The sequence below is a fragment of the Melospiza melodia genome, chromosome 3 (genome assembly GCF_035770615.1).
Source record: "Melospiza melodia melodia isolate bMelMel2 chromosome 3, bMelMel2.pri, whole genome shotgun sequence".
NCBI classification, from domain to species: Eukaryota; Metazoa; Chordata; class Aves; order Passeriformes; family Passerellidae; genus Melospiza; species Melospiza melodia.
The window spans coordinates 3,088,573-3,106,966 of NC_086196.1; the positions used below are offsets into that span (position 1 = coordinate 3,088,573).

At 37.3% G+C, this 18,394-nt stretch overlaps 1 protein-coding gene across 12 annotated transcripts in view; it reads left to right on the plus strand.

Annotated features, from left to right (window-relative positions):
- DST (dystonin) overlaps positions 1-18,394 on the plus strand; it is a 289,433-nt gene that overhangs the window by 261,612 nt on the left and 9,427 nt on the right. For 11 of the 12 annotated variants that reach the window (XM_063150658.1, XM_063150659.1, XM_063150655.1 and 8 more), the window contains 12 exons: positions 2,914-3,083; positions 4,046-4,205; positions 5,622-5,816; positions 6,994-7,122; positions 10,426-10,569; positions 11,389-11,577; positions 12,214-12,343; positions 13,155-13,318; positions 13,641-13,803; positions 15,248-15,402; positions 15,563-15,637; positions 16,493-16,510. In XM_063150658.1, coding sequence (XP_063006728.1) covers positions 2,914-3,083; positions 4,046-4,205; positions 5,622-5,816; positions 6,994-7,122; positions 10,426-10,569; positions 11,389-11,577; positions 12,214-12,343; positions 13,155-13,318; positions 13,641-13,803; positions 15,248-15,402; positions 15,563-15,637; positions 16,493-16,510 — 1,692 coding nt within the window. The remainder of the gene's footprint in view (positions 1-2,913; positions 3,084-4,045; positions 4,206-5,621; positions 5,817-6,993; positions 7,123-10,425; positions 10,570-11,388; positions 11,578-12,213; positions 12,344-13,154; positions 13,319-13,640; positions 13,804-15,247; positions 15,403-15,562; positions 15,638-16,492; positions 16,511-18,394) is intronic. The other variant, XM_063150662.1, reaches the window with a different exon arrangement.

Consider the following 18,394-nt stretch of genomic DNA (forward strand, 5'->3'; position numbering starts at 1 on the left):
CAAAGACAGAAGTAGTCTTTACTTCATTTTGACTGACTTCTTTAAAATGCCTTGAATAATATATTATTGAAGATCAAGTGGATGAGAGGTAGAATCTTCAGAGCCATTAAGACTTCTCTTGGGACAGTTTCATTAAACACTAGAATAATTTTTTTTCTATATTTTGGCATATATTTACTTTTTATGTCAGTTTTATTGTTCTCCATTTACTTATCTTTTTTAATATGTCACAATGTCCTGAGGGGTTTGCATATATAATTTTTTTCTTTTCACTGTAGCTTCTGGTGATTGCCGTTACCTCTGACAAATTTTGTCATGTATAATAATGACTTCATCAGTCTGCTTTATTTTTTTTATCATGTCTCAGGTTGCATGACATGTTGTTTATCAGCCAGGAAATCATTCTCCTTTAAAATAGCAAGAGCTGACAGTTGGTCAAGGAAAAATAATTTTTACCTGTGCCTGCTGTTAAAGACCTTAAGATAAAACCTTCGTTAACATTCTGTTATGCCAACTCTGCAATTTCACTTTGCTTTGGGATTGCTGCTGTTGCCGGAATTTGAAGTCAGTGATCTGAACTGGCAGGGGAGGATCTTGTTGTTATGATAGTCTGAGTCTTGCTAATCTTCTAATCCTTTCACTCCTCTCTTTTCTTTACATACTCAAATTCCTCACAGTATGGTCAGCGCTGTGACTTTGCTTTGAGGTTTCCAGGACTCTCTACCTGTATCCTCATCCCATCTTCAGAAATGTTAAACCTGAGAAACTTGATATGTGTTTTATACCTACAGCAGTACATTTTATGAGACCAGCTTCCTCAAATGGACTGGCAGACTCATCACTTCTGTCACTGATATCTTTTCTTCAGCTTCTTTCTTGTAAAAAGCCTGCAGAGCATTACAGCTTGGGTTGCTTGAATCTCATTAAGGAGTGGGATGAAACTGGTATAGGCACATAGGGGTTGAAACTGGTGATCTGGAGAAAAAAGATGAATGTGTGAGAAAGAGGGAGTTTGGTGAACTTTGTGACTTTAAACTTCAAACACCACCCTCTCAAGAAATCAACTCAATTGTTTTTTAATGAGTTGTCAAACCTCCCAACACTGCAACGTCCTTCCTTGTATTTTGAGTCTTTTCCTTCCACTCCCACATATACTCTGTGTCTGTCTTTGTCTTTTCTGTCCAGCCTTGAAGGTTTCCTTGCTCCATTTAGTTAAGGATTTTGCTATCCCATCTGAATGTGTGCTGTAAGCAATAATTTGGACTTGCTCTTTGCCAGTTGTTACTGCCAAAAAAAAAAAAAGTCCCTGAAAAAGAAAAGCCAAGATAATATGTTTTCTCTCTCACTCATATCTAGCATGTTGCCAGGGACTTTTGGGGGTTATTCATGGTTTGTTTATTGGAGTTTTTTTCTCATTTTTAGGAGTCAGGAATGGAAAAACCTGCACTATGTCACCCAATCCATTCCTGTGCTAATGCTGAGTGTTCTTACAGAGCATTTATATGATTCTGGCTAATTTTATCTCTATGTGCCCATTTCCCTTAGAAGGAAGGTATCTAGCTGAACAAAAATTTCAGTAATTAACTTACCTATCTGTTCCTGGCAGCTTAAACCAAAATCTCCTCTCAGTTATACCTGAAGTCAAATGAAGGTAGATGTGGTTTAGTCTCAGGGAATGAACTAACTGCAACTTGTTGCCATCTTTTAATCTGTTTTCCGTTCATGATCTTTCTGTGGCAGCAATTTAATTGTGTTTCCTTGTGTAAACCTAGTAACATTGTGTAAAGTAGTTAACAAAACCCATCAAAAAAAAAGAAGCATAGACATATTGTTTGTATTGAAGGAACTGTTATAAAAAACTCGATATTTTGAAAATTGTAGTTATTTTTACTATAGTCCTAGCTTGACAATTATGTTTTTTCCTTAAGTTTGTTTTCTTGTTTTATATGAGGAAAAGGAAAGAATAGTAAGGAAATGCTAAATTACAAAACAAATATTGCTTTTTTGGTAACAAAAAACCCGAAAATATTTGATGCTGTATATAAGGGTTATCTAAATCAAACTTGGGGTTTATTTTTTTCCAACTGATTCCTTGCTAACACTTCATGTAGGTGTGAAATAAAACATTTCAAGCATTGCTGCAATTTAAAAGTTGCCTTGTTGGACTGGTGCTATCTTTTGCCCATGTTCCTTTATTTAATTATTTACTCTGTCAGCCAGTTAATTCCTGTGTGGTAGCAGATGAGCTGTATTTCCTGAGCTCTTCTGTGTAAGTGAAAATCTTCCAGAGGATCTGTGCAAAAGGAGCTGGCAGAGCTGGCAGGCACACTCTGTCACTGTCATTGTCCAAAGTTCTGGGGCACAGAAACCTGCTTGTGATTTTTACTTCTAGCACAGATTGAGTTATTTGGATGTTTCCTGACTGCTGCTTCTGCTCAGAGGTTTCCCAGCTTGGCCATGTTGAGCTAAACCAGAATAACCTTTGTAGCTCTTGGGGAGCTCTACAAGTGGCTTGAAATCTTAGTTTGTAAGAATGTGGTACAAAGAATGCTCAGTTAATGGCTCCCAAAGTAGCAGTTCTTTCACATCCTTCTGACTACTAGGCTGAAATTTGGGAATATTATGGTAGGACAGGAATAATTTTCCTCACTGAAGGAAGAATTTTCCCATATTCCCAAAGTTGTTCCAGTAAGCAGAGAGCTGCATTTTCAGAGAAGGAGAAAAAGCAGAGTTCTCCTAGTGCCAAGCCCCAGGTGCACTGTGGCACTATCCTAGAAATTTTACAGTAAGTTTAAATTATTCTTGGTGCAACATTTACAATTTATGCTGCAAATAGTATGTCAAAAACTAATTAACTATGGCCTGTAAGCAGTTAATGATAAATGGACATTTTCTTTTTTTCCATATTTATAGGAATTCCAGAAATCTCTTGGTGCCAAACATTCTGTGTATGATACCACGAATAGGACTGGACGTTCCTTGAAAGAGAAAACCACCTTGGCTGATGACAATTTGAAACTTGATGACATGCTGAGTGAACTAAGAGATAAATGGGATACAATTTGTGGAAAGTCAGTGGAAAGGTAAATGAAACTCAACTAATTATTCATCAAATAAGAAAAAGGCTTCTATTTTTGCAATTTGTTGTGTAAAAGTAGAACCAGAGTGGCTAGCTTGTTTGATAATTAAGAATGCCAAAGCAGTAAAATACTGCAAATGCATACTTTGCTCATGGTATTGTAGAAGAGCAGGGGAGGAAGTGGAAGAGCCCTTTAAAAGGGGGAAACTTGATTTGAAGTTCTCTGGAGGTGCTGGTCCACATCCAGCTGATCGTGAGCCAGTGTGTGCCCAGGTGGCCAGGAAGGGCAGGGACATCCTGGCCTGTGTCAGCAATAGTGTGGCCAGCAGGAGCAGGGCAGGGATTGTCCCCCTGCACTCAGCACTGCTGGGGCCTCACCTCCAGTGCTGGGTCCAGCCCTGGGCCCCTCACTGTGAGAGAGACACTGAGGGGCTGCAGTGAGTCCAGGCAAGGGCAGGGGAGCTGGGGCAGGCTCTGGAGCACGAGGGCTGTGAGGAGCAGCTGAGGGAGCTGGGGGTGTTTGGCCTGGAGAAAAGGAGGCTCAGGGGAGACTTTATTGTTCTCTAGAAGTGCCTGAATGGAGGCTGTAGCCAGGTGAGATTGGTCTCTTCTCCCAAGGAACAAATGACAGCATGAGAGGAAACTGCCTCAGATTGCACCAAGAGAGGTTTAGGTTGGATTTTAGGAAAAATTTCTTCTCTGAAAGGGTTGTGGAGCATTGAAACAGACTGCCCAAGGAAGTAGTTGAGTCACCATCCCTGGAAGTGTTCAAAAGCCACATGGATGTAGTGCTTGGGGACATGATGTAGTGGTGCTGGGATAGTGGTTGGACACAATGATCTTATCAGTCTTTTCCAACTGTAACACTTCCATGATTCTATTATTTTGTGCTGAAAATATTTTCCTGAAGTGTGTAAATGATTATTTTATCTGTGTGTGGTTGTTTGACTTTTTTTTCCCTCTCAGGCAAAATAAACTGGAGGAAGCCCTGCTATTTTCAGGACAGTTTACTGATGCTCTGCAAGCTCTCATTGACTGGTTATACAAAATTGAACCTCAACTAGCAGAAGACCAACCAGTACATGGAGACATCGATTTAGTAATGAACTTGATTGACAACCATAAGGTAGTTCCAAAAATACTGTTCTTCAATTACTGGACTGCTCATAAGTGTAGTATTTTAATAATATCTTTATCTTTCACTATTATTTAATTTTTAGAGATATGAAATACTTTTGTAACATAAATGAAGTCAACAATAGAAAATGTTACAAAACATACATGAAAGAGGGCAATTCTTAGTGACTCATTAATACGAGTTAGCACTGAAATATTCTATTTTATTGTGCTACCCTGTGTATTTATTAATGTCATGTCATAAATCACACGTATGCATTTGCAAATGTATGTCATGGGGCAAGAGATGGCAAAAATTATTTTACTGGAAAACTCTGGGGCAGATAACTCTTTTTCAGTCCATCTGCTAACTAAATGTCCCATGCACTTATCATGACTACAGCAGCCTTTCAGACCTGTGGGGCTGCTGTAGATTTATTTAGAAAAGTAATTACAGTGCTAAAGTTATGCATAGATTTCAACTAGACCGTGGTCCAGGGAGCCTGTGTTGGAAACCTGCAGTAGTATGTTACTGAAGTGTTTTTGGATGTGGGAACAAGTAGGAGATATTAGACTCTGCCTCTGAATCCCAGTTTTGCAGTTCAGTATGTCAGAAGAGATGGCTGCTTGTTAGTTACTTGTGTTGAAAAGGTGACATATATAGGCAGAGCTCTGCAGCCTGGGAAGATTAGGAGGTGAAGGTCTCTCTGTTCCTCCACCTGTGACTTTCAGTATCTCATCCCCACTAAGGAGGAGATTTTGGGGAAAAAAAGTGTTTGGAAACATGGGTTGTCTATAAAAATTAGCCTGCACAGTGCTTCAGTTGCTGCTGGAATCCCTCAGTCCATCACAACAGCTTGCAGTCAGTGGCACCACACACTGTAATTATCTTCTTTTAAGAGCTTCTTTTAAGTAACTGGAGCTTGTTCAATTTACTGCTGTAGTGAACATACCCCCACATAAATATATGAATAAGCAGCAAGATCCACAACCCAGATGGGGATTTATTTCTGTTTGGATGATTTTAAACCCTCTCCTTGATTGTTAGCTTTTTATCTGATCTTTTCCTGCCACAGCAATCTTATGTGTTAATCCATGTCAGATCAATTGCTTTGATAAAGAATTGAAAGCCAGCAGTGGTAAGGAGACTAGATTTCCCATGCATTGCACCAGAATGGATTCTTGGGATTTGCCTGACATTTTCCTACCATATTCCACTTTTATTATGTTAGAAGAGAGTGTTAATATCTTCCTACAGAATCTAATAAATAGAACTTAGGTGTTTTGCATCACTTAAACGGAGTTACTTTTGACAAAAATAAATCTGTATTTTTATTTCTTTTCATAACCAGTAGTTTTTTCTTGTTTTTTTTACATAAGCATTCTTAATGAGCTAAACATTTGAAATATATTTGGTGGTGTCTAGGTTTTCCAGAAGGAGCTGGGAAAAAGAACCAGCAGTGTCCAGGCTCTGAAGCGCTCTGCAAGGGAGCTGATAGAAGGCAGTCGTGACGACTCTTCCTGGGTCAAAGTCCAAATGCAGGAGCTGAGCACTCGCTGGGAGACAGTTTGTGCCCTCTCAGTATCCAAGCAGACACGACTGGAACAGGCCCTTCGGCAGGTAAAGGAATAATAACATTGCTACATGGACTGTATGAGAAGGATTGAAAAATACCTTGCAGTTTAGTTGCCAAAAATTTCATTTCATTTTCACTTGATGTCATTCCCTCTGATTTCATTTGAAAATATTCATTTAAGTGCTAATGCATTGCTTACCTTGTTTATCCTTTTACCACAGCACATAAATAGTGCCTCTTAGCATTTATTATTCCTGTTATTATTAGTCTCTGCCACAAATGCAAAACAAATGTTTCTAAGACCTTACCATCTAAGGAAATCCCTGAAGTTGCAGTCAAATATGAAGGCTGATATAGAACTGTGCCCCATTCACAAGAAGCAGGAGGTTGCAATCATATTTGTGCTTTTTGTGCCTTATTGGAAAGAAGTAGATTTGTGTATTGAAAAATTCTTTACGTTGGCACAATTAAAATGCACAGTGAGGTACTTCAGAGGAAAAAAAAGAGTTGTGCTGAGTGCAGTCATGACCTAGAACAGTCTATGTATATCAGCATTATCTGGTAGCAAAAGCAAAAAATATGTGTATCTGTATTGTTTCCAAACCTGAGATAACATGGATTTTCAGCTCTCTGAAGATACACTAGCTTGGACTGATGCTAGAATGGGGCTCCTGCAGTAGCAATGTATCCCTATGTACAATATTCCTGCTCTGCTTTGCTCAGCAGACACAATCCTGAACTTACCTCAAACACTAATTGTGTCTGAATATGGCTGTACCCAAAGGTGAATCTTTCTTGTTTTCTCTAAACACAAGAGTCACTCTCCAACAGGCTGTCAATTCATTTTGCTTTACTGGTGCTTTAGGCTGTGCAGACAATAGTTCTCCTCTCTCCAGCTGGTCTCTGAAAGCACCTCCTGTGTAATTTGTCAGTGTAAAGAATGTCATGACATTCTCAACTGAGCTGCAAATACAATATAAATCAGATGGCTAAAAGCATGAACAGGCTTTTAGGCTTCCTATAATTTTTTTGGGAAGCATGAGCTGTTTTTACAGTTATGAAAATGTAGTGCTGTATATCATTGACTTTTTAATGGAAAGATAATGTGCCGGTACTGCTGGATGATTAATGATCCCAAATGTGGCTCAATCTCCCAGTGTAAGCTGCAGTGTGTCTGTCAGGTCATCTCATGAGTGACCATGTCTTCTTGTATCTTAACAGGCAGAAGAATTCCACTCAGTTGTGCATGTCCTTTTGGAGTGGCTGGCAGAGGCAGAGCAGGCTCTTCGTTTCCACGGCATCCTCCCAGATGATGAAGAGGCCTTGAGAACACTGATAGAGCAGCACAGGGTGAGCACGAACATGCAGAGGATCCTCTTCATTCTAATGGCTCTCATAGGTGGAAAAATACAGTCTATCCCAGATAGTTCAATCCAGCATCCAGTGTTGGAGCAATTCTTTCTGTAGAGAAGCTAGAAATTTAATGTAGTTAAGAGTTGGATGTCCAGACTGGTGTTGGGCTGTTGTTTGAGTCATCTTGGCTTATTACAAAAAAAAAAAAAAAAAAAAAAAAAGGCCTTTAGGGCTTTTAGGAAGTTGCTATAAAGATTTAGAGACAGATGCAAGCCCCTCTGTGGAGCATACCATGCCTGTGATTGCCACACAGACTGCTACAGTAGGGAAAGTGTTTCTGTCTCCTTAGCACCATTGGCCTAAATGGACTTTTCTGGCAAGGCCATTTGTAAATGTCAGCAGAATGCTGTTATCATCCATGAACTTTTAGTCGTGGTGAAACAGCTTGCTGCCATACTTCACATGCATTGGCCACTGTAATATTGCAGTGTCATAGGTACTGCAGGTAGTAAATTATAGGCCATCAAACTAACTTTGCAGTAATGAAATGGGAAATTGGCTAAGGATCATAGAGGTCAAATTTTCACTCTCCAAACAGGAGACTACAAACATGCACAGAGCAGCCTATTCAAAATAGTACCAAGGGTGTAGTACCCACAGGGTTATAGAACAAGTTATAAGTCCTGGATATGTTCATCATTGCTCTGAAGAAAGTTAAAGCAAAATTTATGAAATGGAGGTTGGAAAAGCATCCTGTTGAAATTCAGTTTGCCAATGTTATTATGCAGAGGAGTATATGCAAGATAGAACTATTAAATGGTTCTTAGCTGAGGGATTTCCAATGTACTTAAAATGCAATGTTTTGAAAAAGTTTTCAGTTTTAGTTTAGGGCCCTGGAAACTGAGTGCTAGTCATAAACTGGCAATTATATGTATACATCAAACGTGTGTATACATCAGTGTGTGCTGATGTAGCAACCTCACAGTGCATTGACTAATGTTGGCAGCAGCAACTTAATGTCTCTGTTCAGTGAAATGTCTTTTAGCTGCCTTTCCTCCACATGTGCTTCACCACTTCCCTTTTATTTGATTTTTTAATCTTCTGACTACAGAGAACTGAGTGAAATCTTCGGTCCACTGAAGTAATTAGAAAATAAAATTTTAAATGTCTTCCTCCGCACTGTAGATGGATTAGCAAAATATTTCTGTACTAATTTTAAAATTTGTGTGCCAAAGGTGAAGCATAACTTGGAACCTCAAGGCAAAGTTTGTCTCTGAGAAACCCTGTCCATCTGGGAAGGATGACAGCTAGCACAACACAACCAATCTTGGTGTTGGATGTGGCCATACTATACTTAATTTTTTTTAGTAGGCTTTAGAAGGTATTTTCCTAACATTTTCCTCTTCAAGGGCAAACAATAGAAAGAGAAATTTTCAAGCTAAGAAAGATTATGGTACCACAGTTTTACCACTCACACAATCTTTCTCAATAGGTCATCTCTCCTTTTAAGCTTATAACATAAGCTTTCAAGAAAACAAAAATAAAATAAGGGAAGAATACATATATATTACTTTTAAATACCATTAATGCATTATAATGCTGCATACTATAATAACAATGTATGACTGGAATTATTATATAAATATGAAATTTATCATCCTTTTTTCACTGTAATTTTGTAAAATAGTTTTATTGCATTTGTATTGAACTACATGTAGAAATGTTTCCTTCAGGACAGTATTTTATCCAAATGGTACTGAGAGCTGTAGTGGGTTAATGCACTGCATTGCTCAATGAAAAGCCTCCCATTTCCTCTTTTGTAAATGTGTCTGTGTCACTGGTTTGCCACAGCGTTCAATAAAATTAGGGGAGAGTTTAATACACTGTGACTTGTGTGTCATAGATTTAGTTCTTGAAATACTCTAGTACAACTGAGCAAAGGAACACAAGGCTGGTTTTTTGCCCATTTTCCACCTGCCTCTGGCTTGTTTTGGGAATCTCTCATTGTAATCCAATTCAACTTTTCCCAAAGCAAGTTGAGCTGAAATATTGTAAGGATGCATGTGTTTTTGTGAGAGAAGGTTTGTTATTATGATTTGGGTCTTAAACCCTGGCAATAATTAAAGTTTAAATCAAAGTCAATTAGCAACAAATACATTTAAATATAGAGCCTACATATTCCAAGCTTCTAGAACAAGGTAGAAGAGATTATATTTTACATTTTATTTCATAATAACTTCATTCTTACTTTGTAAAGGCACAGGATAATGTCATTATGAGTTGTTGAAGAACCTATTTCTACAATGTTTTGGTGATTTTGAATTGTCTAGGACCTGACTTGGCTTATCTTTAACTTCATCATTAATCCAAAATAAATGGTGTTATGGCTGGAGAGGGGAAGAGTTAAGCTTTCAGAGACATGTTTCCATTTTGTAGCCTAATTAAAAGTGTTAAAGTATAAAAAAATTTCCACTAGGCACTAAGAGATAATAGCAGTTCTAGTTAAGGATGCTCATAAAGACAAACAGACTTGCATAACATTTAGGCAGAAAAGTAAAGCCATTGTAGTAGCAATGTTCAACAAAAATAAAAGGGAAAGGGGAAAAGAAAAAAAAAAAGAAAGAAATGCAAGCTCTAGAAAGGATAGGAGCCTCCTTTCAGTTGCTTTTTCTTATTGTTGTTTCTCCCCCACCACATCCATTTCTGGCCCTGCTATCATTGGAATACCAATGAGCTTGGATGCCTAAGGCTGTAAACATCCTTCTGCTTTTACAAGATTTTTTCCACATGCTGTGTCTCTCCCCCTCAGCTGCTGAGTTGTCACATTTGTGTTAGTTTAGTAGAGCTGCTCCTGAACTCTGTCATCTTGTCTGAGCATGCAATTGTTGGACATTTCCAGCCTGTGGAAGGAGCTTGATAGTTATTATGAAGAATTACTGGAACTGACAAACCAAGTAATTGAAATGTTGCCAACAGTGATTCTAACCATCATATAGCTGGTTTACAGCACTTCTAAATGCTGTGATTTTCCTTTGTTTTTTTATTAAGGGCATGCATCATCCAAGGATTTAGATTGTGGTGGGCTTTTAAGGAGCAGCAAGCTGGGATAAGGTTTTAGAGCTTTGTTTAGTACTTTCTGTGGAACAGGCTTTTTAAACAGTTTAAACTTTTCTCATATTTTCCTCTTGCAATTTGAATGTGCTTGAGCAGTCAAGAGGCTCATGGCCTTCCAGATTATGCACTCAGATTTCTCTTGCAAATTTCATCAGCATCTAATTAAAATTATTACCTCTGTTTTAGGAATTTATGAAGAAACTGGAAGAGAAAAAGGCAGAACTGAATAAAGCAACAGGTATGGGAGAAGCTATTCTGGCTATCTGCCACCCAGACTCCATCACCACCATTAAGCACTGGATAACCATCATCAGAGCCAGGTTTGAAGAGGTCAGTATATGTTGAACCATCTTCATTGCAGCAGTCCATCTTTGATTAGAACACAGCTGACAACTAACATGGTAGTTACACTGTGAGGAAATGATCCAGCTGTTGAGAACTAAACATTTAAAATACCCATGGTGATGGATGTGAATACTGTGCTTCCCTAGGCTTTCTTTCAAAACTTACAGGGCTTTAAGAGCTAAAGCAGATGGTCAAGCTCCTTTGTTTGTATGTATTAAAGGAAATACTGTCTGACTCTTCCCAAGTGAGGAAAACCAATATTTTCTAGGAGGAAATTGAAAAGTTACAAAGGAAAGAAAATACAAGGGCAAATGTGAAGGATTTTCTGATTATATTACAAAAGATTTCAGTCCAAAATATTCTTAATCTAGAAGATATCTAAATGATATCTTCTGAGGTTGTACCCTCAGCTGTTAAGGTAATATTTTCTGGTTTATATTAAGCTTAAAGAAAAACAAAATACTGGTGATAGCAAAGGAGTGCCCAGCAGGAAAACTGACACCAAATCCTGTGTGATTCACTAACTCACACATACAGTAAAACTTCTTAATATGTTGCCTGAATGTACTAGTTATTGTGTTTAGCAGCACCTAATCCTGAATATCTGTGGAAGAAATATGTTGGACTAGGAATTCTAGTTACCTAGCTACTGTTAGTGATCAGCCACTACATTTAACACCTTTGATATTCAAATATCATTAGGCCTAAGAAGTAGCTCTGGGTTCACAGTTAGCAGAGCAATTTTAAAAACATAATGAAGAGTTTCAGATGTGCACATACTCATGTATTGGTTCCTTTATCAAGGTCTTAGCGTGGGCTAAACAACATCAACAGAGACTGGCAGGAGCTCTGGCTGGACTCATTGCTAACCAGGAGCTGCTGGAAGCCTTGCTGTCCTGGTTGCAGTGGGCAGAAACTACACTGACTGAAAAAGACAAAGAGGTCATCCCCCAGGAGATTGAGGAGGTTAAAGCACTTATAGCTGAACATCAGGTAAGGATCAGTGAGTGACATGTGTCACTCACACAGGGTGCACATCTCAGTTACGCTGCACGATCAAGTGCCAATCTCCTTTGCTGTTGTTTCTTATGATAGTTGAATACAAGCAAGGATAGTATTAGGAATAAAAGAAAGCCCATGTGAAATGTATGATAGTGCTGCCACCTTAGATCCAGTGCTGCAGTGTGCCTTTACTGATTAAATATCAAGAACAGGTTTATGAAGTGCCAGAGGGAGCTGCTGGTGTAGTGAATGCTCATAGATTTACCTCAGCTTAAACACCTGCACTGTCTCCCTTCTATGAACTGCAGTCTGAAGAGCAGGATCTTGGAGGCAAGATTCTGTTCTGTATCACCTCACCACATACCGTTAATAAATAAAGAAGTTTGACAGATTGGTTTTTAGATTTAGCCTTCTTTTAACAGCCAGACCATAGTGATCTTAAAAGCTTATATGGCTGATTTTTCTTATCTACAAAACATTCATCTGTGTCTATATTGTGAGGCTGGCATTATAAGTGTCTTTCTGTGAGTTTCTTTTTAACTTTGGTGTTTTGCTATTGTGTATGTTTTTCATTCCTCTGGTTACTTTTGTGTATTGTTAATTAAGATCCCCTCTATCTGATTGCAGACATTCATGGAAGAAATGACCAGAAAACAGCCTGATGTGGATAAAGTTACAAAGACCTATAAAAGGAAAGCACTTGAACCCTCTCCAGTACAATCTCATATTCCTGTCCTTGATAAGGGGAGAGCAGGAAGTAAGTAACAGCATATTTTGGGGTGTGTCACACGTACCATTGCTCTATCTGTAAAGTTTACAGATTGCTAATAATCCAATAGGTTTGATTAACTTCTGGTGAAAGGGGGTAAAGTTCTCTTGGCTGACTTTTCTAATTATCTCTCATTTTTATAAAGTGAGGAAATTTCTCAGACCAGACATGTATTTTTACATTTTGTCCTAAACTTCATGAATAGCTATTTTTAAAGTGTGCAGTCTTTCCTGTGCCCTTAAACTTCCAAGAGCAAGTACATGCTGAGTCTTTGCAAATCTTCCATTATCTGAAAGTGCAGACAACTTCACAGAGAGATATGGAGACAAAATTGTGCTCTTACTGTCTATAAAATTATATTAATCCAGTTAGAAGTGTATTCAGTGAAGTTGAATGGAAAGTGAATCACCAAGTGAGGAAATTGCTTTTTGTATTTTTAGATATACTTACCCATTGTATTTTATACTTACCCATACATGGAACCTGCTTCTAAAATGAGGTTGTTTACTTTGCAACTCTGAGAGATTTACGAAGATTTAATTTAAACTGCGCAGCTTGACTAGTGGAGCCCTCACCAGTTGCTTCTGGCTAGATAAAAGAGGCTGTAAACACCACTGGGTTGTTCCCCAGCCATGGTAAAAAAAAAGAAGAAAAATCCCACTATATGGAATCACCTTGGGGTATGACCTCCTTATTTGGGACAGGAAGGAATAATATTAGGGGGGTTAAGTGCATTTCTTGTGAACATTTGTTTTGTTTGAACTGGGTGAGCCCTATGCCTTTTATAATGTTTTAACAGGAAAGCGTTCCCCAACACCAGGCATTTATCCCTCAGCAGCCCAGGCACAAATTGAAACCAAGAATCCACGGGTAAACCTTTTAGTCAGCAAATGGCAGCAAGTTTGGCTTCTGGCATTGGAAAGAAGGAGAAAACTTAACGATGCTTTGGACAGACTTGAAGAGGTCAGAAAAGCACTGTACAGAACATACATACTTTTTGCATAATTTTCTTTACCCCGGATTAAATTCCAATATTGTGAATAACTCCCATATTTGTTGTATTATATTGTATGACACAGCTAACTGAAACCACTTTGGTACAGGTGCTTCAATGTGCTTTAAAAGCTGTCATCATCATTTTAAATGAGGAGAGCTGAGATGTTTAAAATGCTTGCGTAGGTCCTCAAAAATCAATTATTCAACAAAACACAGATGGTATCTATCTCATTGATGTTCTAGATTGATGGATTTCAGCTGAAAAAAGTTTTTTCTGTTTTTTATTAAGCTGAGAGAATTTGCCAACTTTGATTTTGATATTTGGAGGAAAAAATACATGCGATGGATGAACCATAAGAAGTCTCGAGTGATGGACTTCTTTAGGAGGATTGATAAAGATCAGGATGGAAAGATTACAAGACAGGAATTCATTGATGGAATTCTTTCTTCAAGTAAGTTTTTAAATTAACATAATATTGAACTTGGAACAAGCATCTCATGAAATCTTATTGTCTAGATAGTGTGGCCTATGAATTTTATTGTGTTAGAAGGTCACAGATTTCCTTTTGAATTTATTATTATTACTTTGTAATTCTTTTACTTGAAAATATTTCTGTATTATAGAAACTCTAGTTTTTTACATTGTGAATCAGCTTACAAATGTCACATTTATATTATTGTCTAATTAGTAACTTGCTGGTTTATTGAACTCAGATTGTCATTCCTACAGTACACTAGCTGCTTCAACAATTACTTTTTGATTGATTACTCATAATAGTAAAAAGTACCTTATGGACCTTATAGATGATTTTCAAAATGAGTTCATAGGATCATATGATTTTTATTAAAGAACTTACACAGAATAGTTTCAATTACAGAAGGAAACTGTAATTTTTGAAACCAGTGTTTCCATGAGCCATGAAAATATTTATATACCTATATAGTAAGGCTTAAAATGCCAAGCAATCAAACTAGAAAGGAATTTTCCTAGCTTTCCTGGTGGATCAGTATTCCTTAGATATGGTGGTAATGTAAGTCTTCCTCATTGTATATGTGATCATATTTCCTTCTAGGAACTGACTCATAACAAACAAGGACCTCATACTTAAAATAATCCTTTATCTTCAGATCATGGAGACTTTTGCTTTGAACAGTAATGATTCAGAATTGGGCTGCTTCTAGCATTTCATTTTAGTGTTACTCAGTAGGAAAATATTGTACTCTGTATATTTTCCCCCGCTTTAGGAAATGCAGTAAAGGATCACTATATGTGAATTTTGCTGTTTTGCTTGAATTGATAAAAAACCATGAAAAAAACCTAATACCACCACTTTTAACTCAGTTGGCATCAATTTATTATCCACCAAACACTCCTGGTATAATCCCGGTTCATCACCTTGAAATTTTCTTTGACGATTTCATTGAGAATCTCTGCTGTGAACTTCATCTAAAGAAGAACTTCATGAAACACCATGAATGGATCTCCTCTGAGAAGGCTTCACATTCCAGATTTGATCAGCACTGAAATGCTTGCTTGACCTATCGTCACTAACTATTTGTCTTGTTAATTTCTGGTATTTTATGCACTTTGAAGGTCAAAATGTTAACACCCCCATATGCACCATGTATTTTACAGTTTAATCTGTGCCCTTGCTTTTGTCTCTGTCTTTAGGCCACACTGTGGTACTCATTTTTATCCAATATCTGGACAACAGTGGAGATTCAGATTGAGGTTTTTTTCAGAAATATTCCTTCACTTGTTTGAATGTCCTTATTTTTTTGATAAGCACTATCTGTCACCAAATGCCTAATCACCTTCTAATATTTGTGATAAAGCTTCTCATTGTAATGGGATTGAAAAGTGAAAAAAATTGTGTTGCTGTCTTTGTCCTGCAGAGTTCCCTACAAGCCGACTTGAAATGAGTGCTGTTGCAGACATTTTTGACAGGGATGGTGATGGATATATTGACTATTATGAATTTGTAGCAGCTCTTCATCCGAACAAGGATGCATACAAGCCTCTCACAGATGCTGACAAAATTGAAGATGAGGTACATTCTCTGCTTTCTTAGGTTGTGTTCTCTTCTACTGGGGTTGTATTCTATGATAATTCACTTTATTTTCACTCCTATTTAATTCGAAGCTTACTAGGTACACAAATCTTTGTAATTGTGATATTTAAAGTAATGATCCTGTTGTGGTTTTTTGCAGGTTACAAGGCAGGTAGCGAAATGTAAATGTGCGAAACGGTTTCAAGTGGAACAGATTGGGGATAACAAGTACAGGGTAAGTCATTTAAGGACCTCAGTTCTTTCAGCTTTCTTCATATGACATGGTTTACACAAGGAATTAGGCTATATGAATTCACAAGAATCTTGTATGACAATTACATATTTTCTTTGAGATTGTCTAAATGTTTTTTTGCTTGTTAGAACATATAGATATGTTCTAAAAATATGGAAAATTGCTGATGCTTGTATTCATTTTCACTCAAACTACCAAAGCTGTTTTCAGTGATAGGAATTTTTAAGAGCTAACCTCACACATCTGTACACATGCATACATATGTACAATATATCCTCAAAAGCTGGTCTTTCTGCCTAAAAACCTTAAGTGTTTAAACTGTAGCTGTTTTTCTATTAGTTTCATGAAAACAGTTACTGATATTTCCTTGTGGTATTGTGTTGTACTTCAAAAATCTTTTACCAAAGTGTATTCAACCATTTTTACACTCTTTTGTCATTTTATTGGAACACGCATACTTCTAAATATAAGCAAAGTTTTAGATATCTGCAGAATTATTATAGATCACAGAAAAATAAATATCACACAGTAGAGAAAGATCTGCTACCCCTGGATTCAATAGCCAGAAAAATTTGAGGTAAAATATGCAACATTTGGCTAAGAGAGATTAATAAGTACTTGAAGATTTTAAAAGACCACAGAAACAGCAATGGGAAGGAAATGAAGGCCTTGAATATTTTCCAATATTCAGTCTCTGGATGGCTAGCTACCTGCTCATCTCTCAAGTAGATACTTTATTTAGTATGTCTAATGTGTTAGTTTGCATGTGTTCTAGGTCATGTAGAGAATTTCCTGTAAACTAATCGTGTCTTTCTTCCATTTTTCATTTCTTATCAGTTCTTCCTGGGAAATCAGGTATAAACCAGTGGAATGTGTTATGAAGTTTTTTTGGGGGTTTTTTTGGTTTGGTGTTTTTTTGGTTTTTTTGGTTTTTTTTTGGTTTTTTTGTTATTTTCTCTCTCTCTTTTTTTCCTCCCCCTAACACATATTTAAGCTTGCAATGGTCAGCCTTCTTGCCATCCTTTAATTTTCAGCTAATTCATTGCTGGTCAGCTGTGGTATTTCTTTAAATGCTATGGAGCATTCCTTGTCTCAGGATCCCTGCTATACAATCCCTCACCTGCTTTCTTTGGTCATTTTCCTCATTAAGGAGATTACTTTTAAAGGAACCAGATAATGGTCAGCAGCAATTCCCATAGCAAAAAATCTTGAGCATTTAAACTGCAATTGTAGAGATCACAATTATCTAATCAGTTTTATAGTCAAATTCTTCAAAATTCCGTAATGTTATTTTTAGCCTATTTGATTAAAGGCTAATCATGGCAAACAGATCCCAGTGTCTTATCACTTATTTATTTCAAATTGCACAAAAAGTACTTTCATCTTTGCAAAAAAAAAGGTACAGTCTCTAAGCAATCAAGCAGACTGATTAAGAACCTAGCTGATAGTTATTATTTTATTTCCTAACACAGTGAATCTTTAAATACATATTTTGGAAATAGGCAAAATAAAATTGCTGTTCCCCTGTAGACTAATGCCTCTCCCAGAGTGTTTTCAAGGAGCTGTGGCGAGTCTATAATGTGCTGGAGCTGTGTTAAGGAATGCTTTGTGTCAGCTGGGTCACTGGTGAGTCCTCCCCCAGCAGGAGATGCTGCCCAGTGCTTACTCCTGTGCTACACACTGATACACAGCTTCCTGAAGTGCTAAATCACATCTGCCCAGTAAGAATGGAAACACCCTATGCAAACCAGGTATCAGGTTAGTCTTATGCTTTTAAAAAGGCAATAATGGATGTAATCCATTCTGGACATGCTAGTGTTAACAGCAATAGCCATTTTAAATCTCAAGATGTTGAAAATGTGGTTGTACTCTTGTTTACTAGCAGAGCCTGTTGAAGTATAGAAGAAAACACAGAGTAGTGCATAACTTTGCCACATGCCTCAAGCAATACATCTAAGCAATAATTTAAAATATTTTCCACATATAGAACAAAGCTCTTTTTGAAAGAACTGTTTGAAATTATGTTAATCCTTTTATCTATCATCTGTACTCTCAGATCTGGGGAACACAGAGCATTGCTTGAGAAACTCGTACTGATGCAGAACGGCACCTACAGGCTATTGTCAAGAACAGACCTTTTTTCTGTATCTTAAACTCCTTTATGTTTTTACCTCTGGTTATTTGAAATAATGTTAAATACTGTTTAAAGAAAGTTGTACCAGGCTATTTTAAGAAGGAAATCAACCGAGTTACCATAAGCAGAAATGCAGTGATAGGTACTATTGTATTGCCATGTTACTTTCCAGCCCCACTTTCTGAATTAATTTCTAGCTGGGCAGTTTCCAAAGCACACTTGACCCTTGGTGTAGTTGCCTGATGGGGTCTAACTGACTAATTAGGCTGTGATGGGGGAAAAAATAAAGAAAAGAAGAAAGATACTATCTTCAGAATCACTAGGAAAAAAATTTGGTAGGAACAAGCCAATGAAAATAAACAGTGTTAATTTGGATGCCTTTTAAAAAAAACCTGTGATCTACATATATAAAATGGTTCTTTGTTTGGCACATATTGAATGCATTATTAAAAAACTCTGAGAAATAATGCTCATGTAAATCTTCTTACTTATAACAAATACAATTTATTATTGAATTAAGAAGCAAGCTTTGCTTTTGTTTGGTTCCTAAAAGTAATATTCCTTTAAACTTATTCTCTCTTCTTGGCTTGAATAGTACCAAACAA